Here is a 20,583-nt window from a genome sequence, read left to right on the forward strand (position 1 = left end):
GGGTCTCGTGCTGAATGGGCGTGGCTCCTGTGTGTCCTTTGCTGCTGTGACTCTTATCTATTGTTACTTCCTTCAACTCTAAAATGATCAACGTCAAGGTGAGAGGCATAAGTTGAAGATCTCCGTGCACAGTGTTTTAATAATCATGAAAGTTATGAGCGGAACCAAGTGCAACAGAGTCCACCACCCAGGAGGCGGAGGCAGGAGGATCAGTAATTCTAAGTTAGCATTAGCTATATATTGTGTTTGGCTATGGTGGAACTATGTCAGAGAAAAAAAAAAGAAGGGAGGGAGGGAGGGAGGGAGAGAGGGAGGGAGGGAGGGAGGAGAGGGAGGAAAATAATGAGAAGAGGGTAAAAATGTCACACACGTGGGACATTTAAAAACAGACATCACATTTCTTAGGTTTAAGTCTGGCTCTAAGGCCAACTCTTCATTGGAGCCTCTTAGTTCTATCCGGTTCCAGGAGCCCATCTAGGACACAGGATACACTTAGACCTCTCGCTGGGTTCCTCTGTCACAGAGCTTTCTGTAACCTGAAGAGTGTTACCCTTCATAGTGGTATTTGCTCCGCCCATGACCTTGGGCTATAGTGCCTGAAGGGGGCGGTGCTTCCTGCATGTGACTCGTGGGCGGAGCAGATACCACTCCAACCAATACCTCCAGGACCAGAGTTCATCAGCTTGGTAAGGCAGTCCTTATTCCACTAAGTCCTTACTATACTTAGCCAGCTCGCTTGCTTGACACACTGCTTCTCAACAGCACTCTGGAGTAGGTATTATTATCAAATTACCCCAGGGTAAACGGTTGCAGAGTGGGTGGGCCAGGATTCCCATCTTTAGCAATCTAAACCCTGAGGCCGTGCTCTGACCCACCACGCCCCACACAACACGTACAAACCTGGTTAAGCTTCCTTCTTGCAGAGTGTCCTGCTGTTAGGGAAAATGCCAGAAACATGAAAAAAGATGAACGGCCACAGAGACAATGAAAAGAACTAGTGTGTCACAGCACACAATGCTCTGTGTACATTATTTCATGATCTGATCCCAAGGACCGCAACAGGAAATGAGATGCCCAACCAAAACTTAAATAAAATGCTGGCCTAATTACAAAAAGGTGGATATTTATTTATAGATCAGGTATCTGAGGAACACAGATAGTTATGTATAAACTCTACAGAGCTTAAAAAAAAAAAGAGGGGGGTGGCAGCCCGGAAATCTTCCAAAGACAGACTTTTGGTAACACATTTGGGAGTGCCCATAAAACGCCGCAAGTGTCCACATCTGCAAACTCGCCACTTTCTGTTACCACATGACCGGCAAGGAGCCACCCACTGTCTGTGATGCTGAAGAGAAAAAAGCAGGAACAATTAAACCCGAGGCAACGAACAGAGACGGGGTGTGGCTGTGTGTAGAGATGAGAGAACTGGAACCTAGTGTAAGAGCAGTGGAGTCTTGAATGTGAGTGTAAGAGCAGTGGAGTCTTGAACGTGGAACCTACCCTGAGCAGATACCTGAGAGGGGTCACGACAACAAAGCAAACCATCCTCTCTTTCTGCCTTCCGATCTAACTATGATTTCTTCTCGTATAGAACCCTCTGTTCTGCCACAGAGAGGCCTTCTCTGTGAGTTCCTCTCCAGGGGCACTATGCTTGGGCCTTCAGAACTATGAGCTTAATAAATCTTTTTCCTTCACAGAATACCCAGTCTCTGGACTTTCATTATGGCAACAACAACAACAACAAAAAAAAAAACCAATACAATCATGATAGGATTATTTACACTTTCTATTTCTTCAACTCGGTTTTTAAAAGTTGGACTATTATAGCAATGTGTCCATTTTTACATACTTTAAGTAGATTTTTTTATGATATCATATTCTCCTATCATAAAAATATAGGCCACTGTGCATTGAGTGTAAAATACTTTTAAATCGTTTTGGGGGGGGGCTGAGGATATAGTTGGCATAGTGCTTGCCCAGCATGCATGAAACCCTGGGTGACACACGCTTGTAACAGAATTTATTAACATACCCAGGAGAAAAACCAACCATAGCATGGGAATTATAAACCAAGTATGTGCCTTCAAGACAGATTAGATGAACCAAGCCAATCATTGCAACAGAAAGGAACCAAAGATTGGGAGAGTAGAAGGTAACCATGTGACAGACGAAGAAAGGTATACAGAGGTGAGTGAATAGTCTCCTAAGGTAGACAAAGCTGCTTAGGAAGTCCTCAGAAGACCAGATGAAAAGTCTGGGTGGATGCCAGAAAGGACAGCCTTTTAGCTCCTTTCTGGAAAGCCAGTCTTGTCTGGCTAATGAATGGGGTTCCCTCATGGTTCCTCCTGGGAAGGGATCTTTTCTAAGTCAAAAGGCCTTTCTCTGTACTTTAGGAAAGAAAAATTAACAGAATCCAAAGTGACCATACTATGATGTGGTGATATTTTATTTGTGCTCTAACAAATAAAGCTTGCCTGGAGATCAGAGGACAAAGCCAGTCACTATATTAAACATAGAGGTCAGGCAGCGGTAGCACACGCCTTTAATCCTAGTATTTGGGAGACAGAGATTCATCCAGACCTCTGTGAGTTCAAGACCACACTGGGAACAGAGCCAGGAGTGGTAGCACATGCCTTTAATCCCAGCACTAGTTAGCCATAGAGGTCTGGAGGTCTGTACAGACAGACAGGAAGTGATAGAGCTGGGCGGAGAGAGGAAGTGAGATGGTAGAGCACAGAAAGGAATATAGGCGTGGGAATACAGGAAGTAGCTTTCTTGGGCTGAGGATTTCCTGGCAGTAAGGACTTGTGGCTGTGGCTTCTTCTATCCCTCTGATCTTTCAGCTTTCACCCCAGTATCTGGCTCTGGGTTTTTTATTAAATAAGACCATTTAGCAATTTGTGTTACACTATGGGGCTTGGGATATTGTTTTCTGAGCCCCATAAAAATGGCAATAGACTAACAGAGTGGCCAGCTAGGAGATCAATAGGCCAGAAGCCACTTCCTTCCTTTTCTTTTCCTCCCTGGTGTGGGTGGTCATGACATGTGGCCCAGGATGGCTTCAAACTCGCAATAGCCTGACTGAGTCTCCCAACAGCTTTAACTACAGCTGTGCATCTCATCTGGTGAGACTTCACTTCTCTGTAACAAAAACAGCCAGAAGACAATCTTAAAAGAGATCACACGATCACTCGTGAGAAAGACGGGACCCTGACGGCAATGTAACAACAGCATATGAAACGTGAAACTTTACAGCGAGATATTTTAAATAATCAGCTACATGGTGACATTCATCCCATGGAGAGGAAGAGCTACAGCCACACAGATGCTAACTGCCGCCTAGTTGACTTATAATGCATGTCCCACTCCCACTGTCTCAGTTAAAAGGCCAATGACTTTTCACGGAAGGGAACAGACTCTAAAAGGTATTGGTGGCTGGGAACTGTGACTCAGTGGTAGTGTTTTTGCCAAGCGGGAAGAAGGCTATTGGTTTTATCTCCAGTGTCGTAAGAAAACAAAAATAAGATGTATTTGGAAGAGAACAATAAGGGAAGATTGGCCTACTGAATGTAGAGTTATTACATGTGGAGCATGGTGGTGCCTGCCTAGGATCCCAGCACTTAGGAGGTGGAGACAGGAGGATCAGGAACTCAGTTATCCAAGGCTACTTGGTCAGAGTTCCCAGGCTAGCCTGGGCCACATGAGACCTTGTTTAAAAATAAAAAAGTATAGTAATTAAGATAGTGTCACACTGGTATAAGAATACATTAACAATTGAAACACAAGAGTGGCCAGAAATAATCATACATTTCAAAAACCTGACTGAGGTGGCTCAGTGTTAGGAGCGCACACTGACCTGAGTTCAGTTCCCTGCATTCATGTCTTACAGCTCCAACCATCAGTAAGTTAGCTCCAGGGTGCTCAGAACCTTTTGGCCTCCTCGGGATCCTGCACCCATGTGCATACACACCCACACAGACACACATGCACACACGTAATCTATAAACAATAGAAGAATAAGTCCTTGAAAGAAACATGTGCTGAAGAAATGAAGAGAAGAAAGTTGTCCATACTTTAAAACCTACAAAATATATCCTTAATGTCTACAATATCAAAAATAAATCTCAGCTCAATTAAGAACTTCCATATTATCCAGGTGTGATGGTGCACACCTTTGATCCCAGCACTCGGGTGGCAGAGACAGGCAGATCTCTGTGCATTTGAAGCCAGCCTGGTCTAAGGAGTGAGATCCAGGACAGCCAGGACTACATAGTAAGGCCCTGTCTTAACAACAAGAAAACCCTTCCATATCCAAAGCAAGTGAAGAACATTTGGAAAAACAATGATAAAGGGACATGTCCCTCTGACTTCAGAGTAGGTGAGGGTTACTTGAACACCAACATAAACATTAAGGTTAGGCGTGTTGGTACACACATATCTTTTGTCAAAGTACTGGGGAGGCAGAGGCAGGAAGATCGCTGTAATTCTGAGGCCAGAATGGTTTATATAGCAAGTTCCAGGCCAGCCAGGGCTATATAGTAAGACCCTGCCTCAATAACAAAAACAAAAACAAAAAAATTAAATCAGAATAATTGATACACTTGAACAAATCAAAATAACTTCGGTTTGCCAAGCAACATAATTTTTAAATGTCAAAACATAAGCTATAAACTGAGAGAATGATGTTTGTGATGTAACAGACAACAGACTAATATGAAGAGCGCACTACAAATGAAAGCTCACAAATCAGTAAGAGGCAAAGACACACGAGTAAGTACTTCAGCTACGAAAACAAAAAGGTCGTGAACATGTGAAAAGATTTTCTCTCATTAGCAATCTGAGTCATACAAATTAAGACAAAATACCATTTCACTCTGAAGACTGCCTCTCCAAACACGTCTTCCTGGCAACTGCCTGTCTTACTCTTAAGCTGGCTCTCTCCTTGGAGGTCACTGGGCTATGCCTAGCTATGAGGCTATCTAGCTATGACAGGTGACTACATTTCCCAGCCTCCTTTGCAGCAAGGTATGGCCAAGTGACTCGTCAGTTTCTTACCAGTTACATCAGTGGAATTTATATGTCCTATGAGTAGTTGGATTTCAAAACCTTGTACTTGCTTTTCCCTTGCCACAAGCCAGAATATATACATATTCAAGACCTGGTTTCAGACAGGCAGCCATGTTCAATCCCCTAGGCTCTGGTAGCACTACAAAGTAAAGGAAGACTGGATAATTTAATGGAGCAAAGAGATCCTCTTGGCCTGGACTAAACACCTGCACAATGAGATGAGCTAGGAAGAGGCTTCCAGTGAGGGACATGGGGACAGCACATTTCTAATCTCAGCACTATAGAGGCTGAGGGAGGGGGATGGCTGTGAGTTCAAGACCAGCCTGGGTTACTAAGTATGTTCCAGGCCACCCCGAGCTAGAGGGAGACTGTCTCAAAATAGCAATAATGATAGTGATGATAATAATTATAGAAACATCTATATTTCAAGGCACCGTCATTATTTATTATTGTTGTTATTTAGGTCTGTGGGTTTCAAGGTTTTTTTGGTTTTTTTTTTTTTGTAGGGTTTTGTTCATTTGTTTTGAGACGGGGTCACTCTATGTAACACTAGTTGTCCTAGAACTTGCTATGTAGACCAGGCTGGCCTCAAACTCATGGAGTTCTGTCTGCCTCTGCCACCCAAGTGTGCCACCACGTCCCCCTTTCTTTCTCCTTATTATAACAGTACAGCCTGTGCCTTAACTAATGTGGTCAATTCTACATGGTTTTCATGTGTGCGGTCTTCCCATTCTCCCCTGGTAAGAACATAAATACTGTAAGTCTAACAGACACATTTGGTACCTTATTGTTATTCAGGACAGCAAAACTACAAACAGTTCAACTTTAACATGGAAACAAGAAGCAGCTTGCAGTATTTCCATGTACTGTAATACTATATACCAGAGAATATTTCCGGTAGGAATGAAGTTATAGCTGCTGATATTATTAAGTATTGACATAATATTAACTTAAAAATGGATGTCATAAGAATATATACTGGTTTATTTCTAGTACTAGAGATAAAAACTATGTCCTTGTCCAGACACACACACACACACACACACACACACACACACACACACACACGTGCGCACATGTGCGCACGCGCGGGGAAATGTGATGAATCTCACATTTAAAACTTCAATGTCATAATTTCAACCATAAATATCACAGCATATATCCTTAAAAGATAGTTATTAGATATGCCAAATTTATGTTATTCCACATTTCAAATTTTAATAATTCCTCAATGCCATTAAAAACTCAGTACATATTCAAACAACTCTACATTCTTCATATATCAATGTACCATATATCAAAGGTATAAGGAAATTTAGCCAGGCAGTGGCGACGTATGCCTTTAATCCCAGCACTCAGGAGGCATAGGCAGGTGGATCGCTGAGTTTGAGGCCAGCCTGGTCTACAGAGGGAGTTCTAGAACAGCCAGAGCTACACAGAAAAACCCTCTCTCAGACAAAAAAATAAAATAAATAAAAATAAATAAATAAATAAAAATGCAAAGTATAAAAATTATAGTGAGCCTTTAAAGAAAACAAATAATTAATACTAAATTCTAAACTGTTGGGTAAAAGTGGGAAAAAGAGAGGTATGTCCCCAAAGACAAGCATGGGAATTTCTAAGACACTGGCCACATCTAGTACCCAGAGATCATCTTCCTCTTACTCCTTTAACTGTCAATGATCACAGTCTGTAACCTCGTGTATGTTTCAGAAGGGAACATGGGGGGAAGGGAGGGAGCAAAGGGACAGTGTGCTCCCCACCCCCGCCACCCCCACTACCCCACCCCCGCCCCCACCCACCCTCCACCCAACTCCTGCTAGCTAAACTCAATGTAAAGAACTAAAGCGTGTCACTGAGTCATAAGTAAGCAAGAGATGTGGAAGTCCCTGTGAGTAAGTTTGACTGTCACCAACACAGAGATCATACTTTCCTTTGCCCACCCTCATCCTCCAGGAAAGTGAGGCTGAACTTGGTATTTCGGCATTAAGTCTCAAAGAGTGTGAAGGGCATAGCAAGATCCCAAACGCAGGATTGAGGAGTCATTACCCAACAAGTAACTATCTTCCTGCCCATGACGGTCCTTTGTGTACCTGTGAAGCGTGTCTCCCCATGGGAAGAGGCCACAATGGCAGCCCCACACTCTGAGTACCCAATAATGTTAGTTCTGGTTATGATTATCTATGACTCATATCACCATCCTTTTATAGACCTTTTCTTTTCAACTGTTATAATTCACCATATAATAACTACTATTCAAAAACCATTATCAATGACTACATAGCACTCCACATGTACAAATTAGTCAACGCCAATGAAATCTACTCAGCCATTACTCACTGTTAAGACATTGACACTATCCGCAGCCCTGAGTCTTTCTAAAGAAGTTATGAAACAATTTTAATTCTACTTAATGTTGTAGTCATACTTGGTGGGGGAACTCTAGCAAATTCTGAATGATCACCATGCTAATTTGGACTATAAATGAATTTTTATTTTACATTCTACTGTCTTCATTCAGTAACTGTTTCATGAAGCCCTGGTACAAGGGGGGGAGGAAGGGGGAGATGAATCAACAATGACATCATAAGAAATTGCTCTCGAGTGAATCAGAAGCAAATTGGCAATAAATGAAATTCTCATTTCTAAACTAATTTATCAAATAAAAAAATATGCATAGACTGCAAAAGTAGTTGGGTGTGGTAGTGCTGTAATCTCAAATCTCAGAGACGTGAAGATCCAGTCTCTAAGCCATGTATGGCGCAGAGCGAAGGCAAGGCCAGCCAAGGATGCAGAGTGAGGTCCTTTCTCAGATACTATGGAAATAAGTCAGTGACTTTACTGACATCGTAAGAATGCTTTCACTCACAGGTAAACCCAGTGAGCGGTCTACAGTTTTTATTTTCCATGTAGCACCATTAAACAGAAATAGAGTTTAAAATCTAAAGCAAAGTCCTAAGCAAATGTGGCTGCCCAGTCTCAGAAAAAATCACTTGTAGAGTTAGTTCTGTGCACTTGAATAAAAAAAGATGATGACCCAGAACAAAGTCCACCTTTATGCAGCACTTAGTGGGGCTAGAGGGTTGGCTGAGTGGTTAAGAGCAGTGCAAAGGACCTGGTTTGTTTCCCAGCACCCACATGGCCCCATTTGCAACTCGAGATCCAGAGGATCCAGTGCCCTCTTCTGGCAACCGCAAGTACTGCAAGCATGTGGTGCACAGACACACATGTAGGCCAAACACCAATACACGGACAATAAAACTTAAAAATCTGATTCTTTAAAAAAAAAAAACAAAAAGAGTGTTTACTGCTCTCGCACAGGACTCAGATTCAGTTCCCAGCACCCACACTGGATGGCCTGTGACTCCAGCTCCAGGTTATCTGACTCCCTCTTCTGGGCTCTGCAGGCTCCTGTACATATGTGGTACACATCAACTCAGTGCAAGCACATACATACACATATTTATTTATTTAAAAACAAATAAACAAGCCTTTCTAAAGAGCTTGGGATCTGTCTTTCACGCCCATAAAATTCCTATTTCTAACTCCCCCAGGAAACACTTCCATTCTAAGGTTCGTGTTCTTTCTGAGGCTAATTAGAGAGCTACCGTGTATACAATCCATTTAGGTCAGGAGATTGGAGATTAGGTATCTGGATTTCAAAAGAGTTATTTAAATCAGAACATAACAAGAGTTAGGTAAGACACAAATGAAATGATTATACAGTGACAATGACTAACATTTATTGAGCACTTATTATGTGCCAAGCCTGCATTACACACTTCCCACAAATCACCCCATGGCAGCCTCAGCAAGACAAGGTAGTCCTATTATTATCCCTGTCCTGTAGATGAAGAGATTGCATCCTCAATGTCACAAGTGTAATTAGTAGCGAGGCAGATAACTACCACCAAGCCTGCACTTAGAACACCGTGCCCCATCTCTTCCCATGAGATGTCAACAGGGCAGCCCGCGAAGGTGGTCAATAAATTAGAAAGTAACTCTGGGTCCAGAAGTAACAATATCTTCACATAAGTATCTATCAAAAGCCTCAGACAAGAAACACCGTTTATGATTACTTGTTTACATGGATCAACGCGGTAGCGTGAACAAAGGAAGACTAATGAGGTAGGAACAATGTTACAACACGGTGCTCCACGCCTGTGATCCCAGTACTTGGGAGGCGAAGGCGGGAGAATCAGGAGTTGGAAGTCATCCTCAGATAGAGGAAGTTCCAGGCCAGCCAAAAAGGAGACAGTGAGGAAGAAGAAAGGCAGGAGGAAGAGGAAGAGGACGGTGGAAAAGGAGAGTCTGACACAATCAGCTCTGAAACCCGAAACCCGCAGCCTGGCTCCTCCTGGTCAACCCAGGAGGGGCAAAGTAATGGAGAAGGAGGGAACTGGGGTTTCCCAGCCCGTGTCAGACCCTAACCTTCACTGTCTTTCAGAAGGGCACGCTTTGCTCAAAATGACCTCAACAAGTGTTGGTCAATGGATTTTGCAGTTAGGAAAGTGAGTCAGGTAAACAACTCCATGACAGTCGCTGCCATTAGTTTCAACCAAACAGTAAGCCACGTGTGTGTGTGTGCACATTCACCACGCTGCTTTTCTTGACCTTCAAGGCCACCACATGAAGCTGCTCTCTGGGCACTGTGGTCTGTTGAAATGATCTTGGTGAGGAGGGGGGAAAAAAACCCACCCAGTTACAGATCATTTAATAACTTGAATTGTTCGTCTCCCCCCACCCCCTTTGGTTCAACTGTGAGTCCCTCAGTGACTAAATCCTCAGTGGGTTAGTATCCTGCCTCCATCTACTTTGAGAGAGACCTGAAAGCAAACAGTCACTCCTCAAATGAGAGGGACCCCGATTCTAGTCTCAAGGAAGTCCCAGTTATACACAATTACAGAGCGGCCAGGAGGCCTCCCCACATCCTATGAATGACTGGGTTGGTCAAAAACATGTCTGAAATCCCTCCCAACAATAAACGTTTAGCTCCAAACTGAAACAGTCGTCCCTTCCCAGGTTATGGCGACGGTAAAGCAGATTCCATGGCCATCCTAGGAACACTAACGCTTTTTAACTTCCCTCGTAAAGCCCATGGCATGACATGGACTCCTATCATCTTAAGCTGCTATTTCCTTATGTTCTATGAGGTACTGAAGTGTACGTTGTGTAGCTCAGGTGGCAGAGAGGCCAAGGGACCACAGATTTCCCCGGTCCTTCCTGTACACAGCCCCACAGAGCGGAATGTGGGGGCTGGGGTCAGGTTGCTGTCCTAGGAGATGCTGCAAGCCATGGCTGTCCACTCCGAACAGCCAATGAGCGCTATGAAAAACCGACGTGTCTCATTAATTTCACCTCATAAAATGCATCACTTCTCGCTTTGGGTTTTCACTTAGGTGACTCCCCGATCCTTTCTCTACAGAATTACCGAGGTCTCAGAGAGACCCCCAGGTAAGCCCCAAGGCTCCTGCTAGCCAATCAATCTTTTCACTGCTCATTTGCCAGAGGCGATAACAAGTAGACATTAGCCGTTTAGAATTTCATACACTTACCCACCATGCTTGCTTTTTAATGCCCAACCCCCAACGACATTTTTTCCCTGGATTCCGTCTTCCTCCATTCTTCTTTCCTTCCTTCTCCTCTCTTCCCCTGCCCTTTCTTTATTTCCTTTTTCTAAAAAACAGGGTCTCTGCCTCAGCCCCTCCAAGTGCTCTCTTGCTTCTGTGTTTGAGATGCTGACTAACAGGCATGACATGGCCAGACCCTCTACTCCAAATTAACACGGGCCTTTCAACGGTGGCTTGGTGTGCTTCTGTCCTGAGTGAACTGTTCTTTAACTATGTGAATAACTCCTACCTCATCTTACAAATTTCTTCTACATTTGTCTGGTCATGGTTTTAGTTTTCCATATTCTTTATTGAATTATAATGGGATTTCCCAAGAACTCAATTGACTCATTACGGAAAAAAAATTAAAAGCAAAGATGATTCCATCCACATCAGGACAGCCAAGAAGAAAAAAAAAAGTGAAAAGCTTGAACATTTTATGAAGCAATTAATATGAATTTTCATGACATCTTCAATTAGATTCAAAGACCCTAAGGACTGAGAAAATGTAAATTCCTCACAGATAAGAAAAACCACACCCCAGAGACAAACAAGAGACCTCCCCAACACAAATGAGAGAGTTATGGCCACACAGATGAAATTACACAGTATTACCAGAGACTGAGGACCGCCCCAGGTAGTCTTGTGCTCAGAACCCTTGCAGGCAGCCACAGTGATAAAATCTAGGAGCTGAGCTTTCTGTCAGATCAAAATACTATCCCAGGAATTCTTAGGTAAATCCAATTGTTGTCAGGGGAGTGGGAGACAGCAAGAAAGAACAATACCCCAGAGTCTTGGGCTCTAAGTTGGAAGGTGAAAAGAAAAAAAATCATCTGTCATAGAAATGGTTCAGAATCATCCATTCGCCGGCCTAAGCTACCCAGAGTTCACACATGTGGCTTTATTCATTGGGAACAGACTTAATTCTCCAACAAAGCCAGGTTTTTCCTTCAGCCATGGAAGAGGACAGCTTCTTTTGTTTAGCATCACATGAAGTAGCTAGCTGGAATTAAAAGAGTAGGTTATTCCAAAACTGAAAATCTAAATCCCAGCCTGGTGCCCGGCTGCACACCCCTTCAAGAGGTAGCAGGGAAGTGGAGAGGTTAGGAGCCCAGAGGGGCTTCTCTCGGGCTCTCCTTCCTAAGGGGTCTGCTTCCCAGGACAGCTGGGTTTAAGCACTGTGAACTGTCAGCTCTCACACTCTCTAGGTTTTGCCCAGGAACACAGGTGAATCTGCGGCTGGGATTGAGCTCACTGAATTAAAATACCCAATTCCCATGTGTGCATATGAATACAGTGAGCCAGGTTCCTCGGTACTGGATAAAGTCTAGCCACAGGGCAGGGCCAGGCAAGGCAGGGCCGGTTCACTAAAGTCCTAAACCTAGAACTGGGTGTGGACGGTGGAAGGGAGTAAAGGCAAAGGTCACATTTTGTGGGACTAAATTATTTCAGAAAGAATTTTCATGTTCATAATTTTTGCTTAATTTTAGATTTCATAGATACATTGTAACGAATCCCATTTGGTTGGATCTTTAATAAAGAAGGTGTATAACTCTCAGATACTCACGTTATCACCTATCACAGAACTTACACCCTCGAAGAAATTAAGGTAATATTCAAACCTGTCATCGATTCCTTTTTCAGAGAAGGGGTCAGTTACAGTCAAACGATCTAAAGTGAGACCCCCCAGATCAGGAGAGGTTTATGGAAGTGAATCATGCCAGGGGGTGCTCCAAGCAGTCAGAAAACCAGACTGCCACTTCTGGAAGACCCGCCACAAAGAGCCATGTGGAAAACCTGCCCAGGAAAATGGTGATTGCGAGCAGGAGCCCTTCCTGGGAATGAAAGGTTTTAGGCTGCACTGAGGAAAACTGTAATCTTCATTAGAAAGTTTACCTGATGAGGAGGAGATAATTCTCTGCTGATGTAACTTCAACATCGACGCTAAAGAGTTCATGGGAGTGATCTTCATGACAGGCAGAAAGAATTCTGCGTTCCTAAAACCACTCAACTCCACTCTAAAGGTCGGCCCTGAAACCTGTGTCCGGTTTGACTGTAACTTGGTCTCAAGTCACCTTCCCACTCAGGTGACCCAGGATCCCCTGGCCCCGTGTCCTCTCCAGGTCTCCAAGCCTTTCCCCAACTGGACCACACAAAAGAACACTGAGGCGCCAGGCCTTTCCCCAGGCAGGCGCAGTTAAGGTTGGCTCAGCAGCCACAGCACGGTATATAAACACAGGTGTTGCTAGAACAATCTTTCTGAACTTTGCATTAAATGCACCACTGAACAGCAGAGATCCCCACGCTCCATCCATTGTCTTCCTCAGGAAATGTACAGAGACCACACACTGGGGGCAGCAAACACATAGATGTTTATTAAAACTCCCCAGCGCCAAACAAAACACTTGAATTGGAGGGAAAAAAATATTTTTAAAAGTATGAAGCACAGAAAGTAAGGCTTGATCCACCTTAATTGGGTTGCCTTCCTTAGTTGACTATGCAAATGGCCTGAAACTACTTATTCCCGTACTCACGCCTTCATTTCATATGCAAGCGCCCTCCAGCAAATGATAAAGCAATATCCTCCCGTGAGTGCGAGGGATGGCACTGGATTCCTGCTCTAAAGGAGGAGTCAGATTCCAGGAGTCGCTGTAGGTTTAACTGGCATGGCTTTGAGAGAGCTATTTTATAAAAGGGGACTCGCCCTGCTAAATGAACAGGGAAAAGTGTACATGTCGGAAACAGTCTTCACTCGGGGAAGCGCCCGGCCACTCAGGGTTCAGACTTTACAAAATGACTCCATAGAAAAAATATGCCGTGACAATGATTTCACATAAAAAAAAAAAAAGGGGGGGGGATGATGGTGATGATGACAACCAGGCAGGAACTCTGGGCGCTGCCGGCCTTGCCGAGTAAATGGCCAGCTGAAGGTGATTAAGTTCCAGCCAGTTGTCTCAGTGTTGGAGGTGGGAGCTCCAGCCCGGGGAAGCCACCTGGTATCCCGTCCCAGTGGGTCTGATCAGGTTAAGACCGGCTTCTAGGACGCCCGGGGGGTGGGGGGGGAGAAGGGGGTGGTGTTCAGCCAGGAGCCGAGCTGTGTCCCCTCGCCACCTTCCGCCCACGCAGACAACCAAGTTACACACGGGAACTCCAGGAACACAATGACAAGGGAAGGCACACAAAAGGAGCGAGGCAGCCGCTCCCACCCTTACCTTTCACTTGACTTTCATACTCGGCTATGATCTCTTTGTCCTTTTTGAATCGGCTCGGGGTGGACATTCTCCGGCTGTTCCGGGCTGGCTTTCAATGGGGGGCGAGTTCTTGTCGGGTGGTCGCCGGCCAGTCGCCAGTCTCCTTGGAGAGGCACAGAGTTGCACTCCCTCTCGCCGAAGGAAGCCAGAGGCAGCACCCTCGGGAGGGACGGGTGGGACGGGAGAAGCGAGAAGAGGTGGAGGAGGAGGAGGAGGAGGGAGAGGAGCGATTAGAGAGAGCCGGGCGCCGGCACCATGCTCCGGGGCTGAGCCGCCTTGGGCGCTGGCGAGCGGAGCCCCAGGCGGGGAGGCGAGCCGCGCAAACTCGGGCGAGCGTGTGTGGCTGGGGCGGGGAGAAGGGGGGGCGTCTCCCGGCCGCTTCCTCTACGGCCGCGGGGCGGACGCGGGGATCGCGCCAGCGCGGAGCACCATTGTTGAGACCCGCGCGCGCGGGGGTCGCGCCCCGCCGGCCACCGCCGCCTCCCTTCCTGCCTGCGCCCCGCGCCCCGCGCCCCGCGCCCCGAGCTTGGGATGCCGCCGCCTCTGCCAACGCCCGGCAGGCCGAAGGGATGGCAGTCCCCACGCGTGTCCTCTCGGCGGGACTCGAAGGGCGGCGGCGGCGGTGGCGGCGGCGACGATCGGACGCGCCCGGTTCAGCCCCGGTGGAGTTGGCGTCTCGGGAGCCGGCGCCGCGAGGGTCCTCTGCCGCCTCGCTCGCCCGGCGCCTCCTGGGCTCTTTCTCCGCCGCCCACTGGCCGCTGCTGCCCCCTGGCGGCCGCGACGACACGCGCACCCGGAGCCGCGCCCCCCGCCCGGCGGCCGCCCAGTCCTCGACGCGCGCTCTGCCCACCGCTCGCAACGCCTGGAGAAGGGCGGCTGCTGCCGGCCGCGTGGACTTAGGAGAGGCGGGGTCCTGTCGCCCGAGGGGACGGCGTTCCTGGGCCCACCCCTTCTCCGCCCTCGCCCTGGTCCCCGCTCGGGGCTCGTCCTGGAAGATGGATGCCCCTTGTGGCCAACCCGAGCGGGGCCCTGCGCACCCAACGGCGGCCTCCCTGGGCGGCGCCCCCTGTGCCTCCGCTCTGCCCGGTGGGCGACATTGGGAGACCCCTCTGAACTTGGGAACAGACTCCCCCCTTGCCGCCTTCCAACTGGGCTCTGGCCATGCTCTTTCCAGTGGCTGAAGTCCAGAGTTGGGTGTCACCGTAATGGACCCCAAGATGTTGGACCCCAGGAGGAAAACTGAACACTGGATGGCGAAGGACTTCCCTGTTAAAAATTGGAGAAGGAAGCTCTACATTTGAGGCAGGGAGGAAAAGTTCTTGACACATCACATTCTCCATCCTAGACGCAGCTCAGTGCTAGGATGGCAGAGAAAGGGTGGTATAATAGGAATCACCCACATTTAGGATGTTGCTAGCTTTCACCCAGCTGTGTTTACCCTTTAGGACCTTTCCTGGATCCTCTCAAATTAATTTCCTAAATGCTGTGATCCTGATTTATCAAAGGCCAAGGCATACCTGTTGCCAAAATGTTTCCGCTGAGAGATCTAAAGGTCGTGGAGACTTTTAGACTCTGAGCATTCATTCCCGTAGTCAGTGATAAACATTAGTTCTTAGTGCTGGCCAAACACAAGCTAAGAGCAGGGGGGATCGGCGTTAGGCACCTGTCCTGAGGGATCTCACCACACACTGCATAAATAATTACAGGCAGTGTGGTAATGCTATAGGGAAAATACTTTTATCCAAGTATAGGGTTTGGGGAGACAGAACGAAGGAAAAATGGACTATGTGAATGGGGCAGCTGAGGACTAAGAAATCACAGAAGAACAGGACTTCAATTGCTAGTTTGCAGTAATGGCGAATTAACCAATGGCCTCATACATGCAAGGTTATCCCTGAGCCACACCCCCAGTTCCTGAGTTTAAAATTTGACTAGTAAGTAGTAGGCGATCTTAGAAGAAGATGCATTCCAGAAAAAAAAAGACATATTTTACTCTGGCTAACTGCAAATAAGATCTCCAGAGATGCACTCAAATACTAGGTGGGATAGAAGGTGAAAAATACTTAAAAATTTTAAACATATGCAGATGTCATATATATGCAGTGGCATTTTAAAATCGTTCTTTGCATCGATTTAATTGTTAGTGATATTCCATTCTATAACAGAACAGAATGTAAGAGGAAGGCTCTTTTGTTTTGGACACAATGGGTCTCTGGTAGACCAGGCTGGCCTTGAACTTCTGTTTGTTTATTTGAGATAAGATCTCATGTAGCCCAGGGTGGCCTCAAATTTGCCATGTAGATGAGGACGACCTTGAACTCCTGATGCCAGTTTTTACCCTGAATGCTGAGATTACGGGCAGATGCCCCCACAACTGTTCAGTGCTGGGGACTAGACCTAGGGTTTAGTGCATTCCAGCTAAGCACTCCAGCTGAGCTCCAGCCCCAAAGCATGTTTTTCTGTTTTCCTACCCAGGAGATTAGACTAAGGAAGATTAGATACTAAGGAAGCAGTGGACTAGGACTCACCCCGGAGCCCTTTGTATCTAGAACTCGGGTCTGGGCTGCCCTGACTGCATGTGGATCTGACTTAGGAACCAGTCACAGCAAAGCTCTGGAATGTCCACTGCAGAAGCTGGAGAGGGAGCTCAGAGCCAACCGAGAGGGCCCTCCCATGCCACGCTGAGCCACCAGACACAGTCCTTGGACAGCAGGGAGCCTTTTAAGTAGAGAAGTGTCACAGTTAGGTTGGTACATTGTCATAACTACTGGCAGAGCAGAAGGATGGGAGAGGGAGACCCGAGGCAGGTGGTTCATGTGCCTGGCAATCAAAGTCACATTTCAATGGGGTTCCTTCAAATCTAACTGGAATTCATATCACCCATGGTGCTGTTGGAGTTTATTCCATATTTGTACTGAGAGAAGCAATGTGGCAGAAGAGACTGAGCCACTAGAAATGAGTTGTTGCCAGAGCCTAGAACTGGGCTTTAAAATTCTTCAACAGAAAGGCCCCTGGTTAAATTTCATCCTAGTCACTGTTCTATTGCTGTGAAGAGACACCATGATCAAGGCCACTTATGAAAGAAAGCATTTCATTGGGGGCTTGCCTACAGTTTCAGAGGGCAAGCTCATGACCACCCTGATGACGAGGAGCGTGGTGGCAGGCAGGCACGGGCTGGAGCAGCAGCTGAAAATGTACATGTTGAGATAACTACCAAGAGACAGACAGAAAGAGGACCAAGCATTCAAACATTAGAACCTGTGGGGACCATTCTCATTCAAACCACCACAGGTCTGTAGTTCAAGATATCTAGAGATTAAGAAAGGATAATCTCAATCAGGAGATTGAGACCACCCTGGGTACCAGAGTAAGCGCATGCCTACAACATCAACAGCCAGCTGAAAAGCGTTTGCACACACCAGGTGCAAACCATCATTATTATAATCCATTCTAATCATCTGTGTGCTGTTGTTCCTGTTTTTGAGAGTCTTGCTATGTGGCCCAGCTACCCTCAAACTCAAGACGATCCTCCTGCCTCCACCATCACATACAGTTTTAATCAACTTTAATAGAAAACATTTTAAAAATCAGAGAAAATACCTTACCCTTCTTTGTTTTCATCATGGTACCGGTATTACAAACTTATCTCCCTGTTGCGATAAGATATCCTGACAAATGCCACAAGAGACATAAAGGGCTTGTTCTGATTTCCGGTTGGAGGGCCAGTCCTTCCTGGGGGAAGGTATGGCAGTGGGAGCTTGAGGGATTTTGTCCATTGTAGAGAGGCAGAGAGGGTCGAATGCTCATGGTTAGCTTTTGTTTGCCTTTTTGATCAGTCCTGGGCCGCAGCCCATGGAATAGAGCCACACAGGTTTAAGGTGGGGTTTCCCATTCCAGTTAACCTAATCGAGATAATCCATCACAGGCTCGCCCAGAGGCTTGTCTTCTGGATGCTTCTAGAACCTAGAAGTTGACAACATAAACCGTTACAGTGTCCAGTCAACCATCAATATAGTATTGTTGAGTGTTCATGGCTTCATACTACGTTGGAGCATCACTCTCTAACGTGAACATTTTGCACACATTCTCACAAGAACCCCACCAGGTGGGCACTACTGCCCTCACATGACAAATGAGAATCTGGAGACAAAAGGTTCAGTAACTGAGGTGTCACAAGGACGTAAGTCCAGTGCACATCTTCCTCCATCCGGAGTGCGTCTTCTTTCCCACAGTCTACTGTTTCCTGTGGGCCTGTAATTCCTTGCCTCTGGAAGGAAGTGGGTTCACTTCCACCAAGAAGAGCTGTTCTTACCCTGATTTTATTTCAGTGGATCTGTTTCTCATCTGGTCATTCAGTGTAATTATCTTTCTCATGTTTGAGAACCAAATTTATTCCCAAACCTGAATGTGGTGAATGGCTAGGATTTAAAACCTAGAAAGCCAGGTGACCCGGGTTGGATAGGTCACCTGAGGTTTGAGTCTCACATCAGTTCCCTGTGACTTTGCTCCACCTGGTGGTGGCTATTTCCTTAGCCCTTTGCCCGTGGTGAGATTCCTGCCCTTTCTGGATGGTCCAAGTTTCCATAAGTAGAACTTCATTTACCATCTGATCATTTACCCCTGGAGCAAGTGTTCACCAGGGGCCTGGCAGTCACAAAGCATCACTTACTGAAGTGTTAGCTTTGAGTCAGTGGTAAATAATTGAACGGTGTGTGTGTGTGTGTGTGTGTACACATATTTTCATACATGTGTGTGTATATATGCACCTACCCATGTGGAGGAACTATGTTGACATCATCTGATTGACATCCTCAATCACTTTGCACCTCATTTTCTGAAACACAGCCTCGCTCTGAACCTGGAGTGCACCCATTCTGCTAGACTGAGTGGCCAGTGGGCCCCAGGGATTCTCCTGACTCTGCCTTCCTGGCGGTGAGATGACAGACACACGCCATCACACTGAGAATTTCCAGACTCAGGTCCGAATGCCTTCCTAGTGGGCCCTTGGCCAAAGCTGGTCCATCTTCCCAGACTCGGAAACAACTTTTTAAAATAGTAGGTGTAAATGTAGAGTCATTGCCAAGTTTGCATACATTTTCCTAGCTGCAAATTTGGCTTCAGTGAATTTCATATCTGATGTGGACCATTCTGGGACTCCCCTGCAATGAAAGGGGACATTCTTGTCCCCCGAAGAGGGATTAAAAATAAAGCAGGTGAAGCCCTGCAGTATGCTAACTTATATTCATGGATCAGGCCTGAGCTCAGGACACAGAGTGCTCTGAACAAACACACCATACTGTCTGGACTCCCAGAGACCCCTGACTTCACAAACTGTTTCACTTAGGCTTTCGGCTGATGGCACTTTGGGATCAAGTCCTGGGACATTTGATAATGTGTGGCCTTAGTATTGATCACTAACATCAGAACCACTTCAGAGTCGGTTTAAAATTCAGACACACCACACTTAAAGTGACATTTCTCAAGGCTAATGTGCACACAGGCCACCTGGAGATCTTGTCCTAATGAATTTCTGGCGCCTTCAGAGGGAAGCCTGAGATTCTGAATTTCTAGTGAGCTCTAGGAGGCCATGTCAGGGACACTGGCATAAAAGCCATTTTGAGGAGCAAAGAAACCATAAGGTCCAAAGACTGGGTGGAAAGAAATTCTCCACGTGAGTCTATTCATGTGCATCTTTGCTCAAAACTAAAAGACATTACAAGAATATCCTTATAAAAGAATTTAATTACTCAAGTGATGGTGAAGATGTTGTCCAGACTGGGTTTTTTTTTTTTTTTCATTTAATGTGTCTCTAAGAAACATTGTTTCCTCAGAAAAATTCTCATTTTAGCCTTTTCATCTGTAAGATTGAAACAATAATTCCCATAGGTTTGTGATGGGGATTAAATGTCATGCATCTAAAGCACTTAGCACCAATTCTTGGTACATACTAGGTGCTAGGGAAACACAGGCTATTTTCAGTGCCACTGAGACTATGTTTATAAAGGAGGTTAAGGCCTGAACTTACGGTATAGCCACTGCTGAGGTAGAAGACTTCAGGGCCTGCTTCCCGATCCTATTTATCTTCATCTTGGAACTTCTGGTGATAGTTGAGAATCGATTTGATGTAATGTGTTTGTTTAATGAGCTTTTTGCCTTTTCTTTATGCCATTTCAAATATTCTGTAGAATAAAATCTACTTACTGCCTTGAGCTCGGGAGTTGTTTTTTGTTGTTTTTATTGTTTTGGTGGTGGTATTTGAGACCGGGTGTTGCTAGGTAGCCCTGGCTGGTCAGGCGTTTAGTATGTGGCCCAGAGTGGCCTTGGCTTTGTGGCAATCCTCCTGCCTGAGCCTCCTAAGTGCTAGGATTACAGGTGTTAATCACTGTGCCCAGCTTCTTCAACTCAATTCTAATCAATATTTACTGGGTAGTTATGAGACTAAACCACATGGCATTCCTAATGCTTGATTATTTCTGAACATAGAGATGGTCATGTAGTCCAGCCAAATGAACTATGAACCCAGCACTCCTTTGGCTGTTATAAACAAAATGCAATATTCAACACCCTCTTAGGAGTAGCCAAACCAAAGCTGTGTTGACCCCTGCCCAGATTTACAGCAAACTGACGCTCAGGCTGGATTAGTCCAATGTGCTTAT

At 45.9% G+C, this 20,583-nt stretch overlaps 1 protein-coding gene across 2 annotated transcripts in view; it reads right to left on the reverse strand.

The window, feature by feature from the left end:
- The window catches only part of Srgap1 (SLIT-ROBO Rho GTPase activating protein 1), a 204,108-nt gene extending 189,718 nt beyond the window's left edge, over window positions 1-14,390 (reverse strand). For both annotated transcript variants that reach the window (XM_052753483.1, XM_052753484.1), the window contains exon 1: window positions 13,889-14,390. In XM_052753483.1, the coding sequence (XP_052609443.1) occupies window positions 13,889-13,955 (67 nt within the window). In that variant the 5' untranslated portion in view covers window positions 13,956-14,390. The remainder of the gene's footprint in view (window positions 1-13,888) is intronic.
- Between the last annotated feature and the right edge of the window lie 6,193 nt (window positions 14,391-20,583).

The sequence above is a fragment of the Peromyscus californicus genome, unplaced genomic scaffold (genome assembly GCF_007827085.1).
Source record: "Peromyscus californicus insignis strain IS unplaced genomic scaffold, ASM782708v3 Scaffold_24__1_contigs__length_46423439, whole genome shotgun sequence".
Classification (NCBI taxonomy): Eukaryota; Metazoa; Chordata; class Mammalia; order Rodentia; family Cricetidae; genus Peromyscus; species Peromyscus californicus.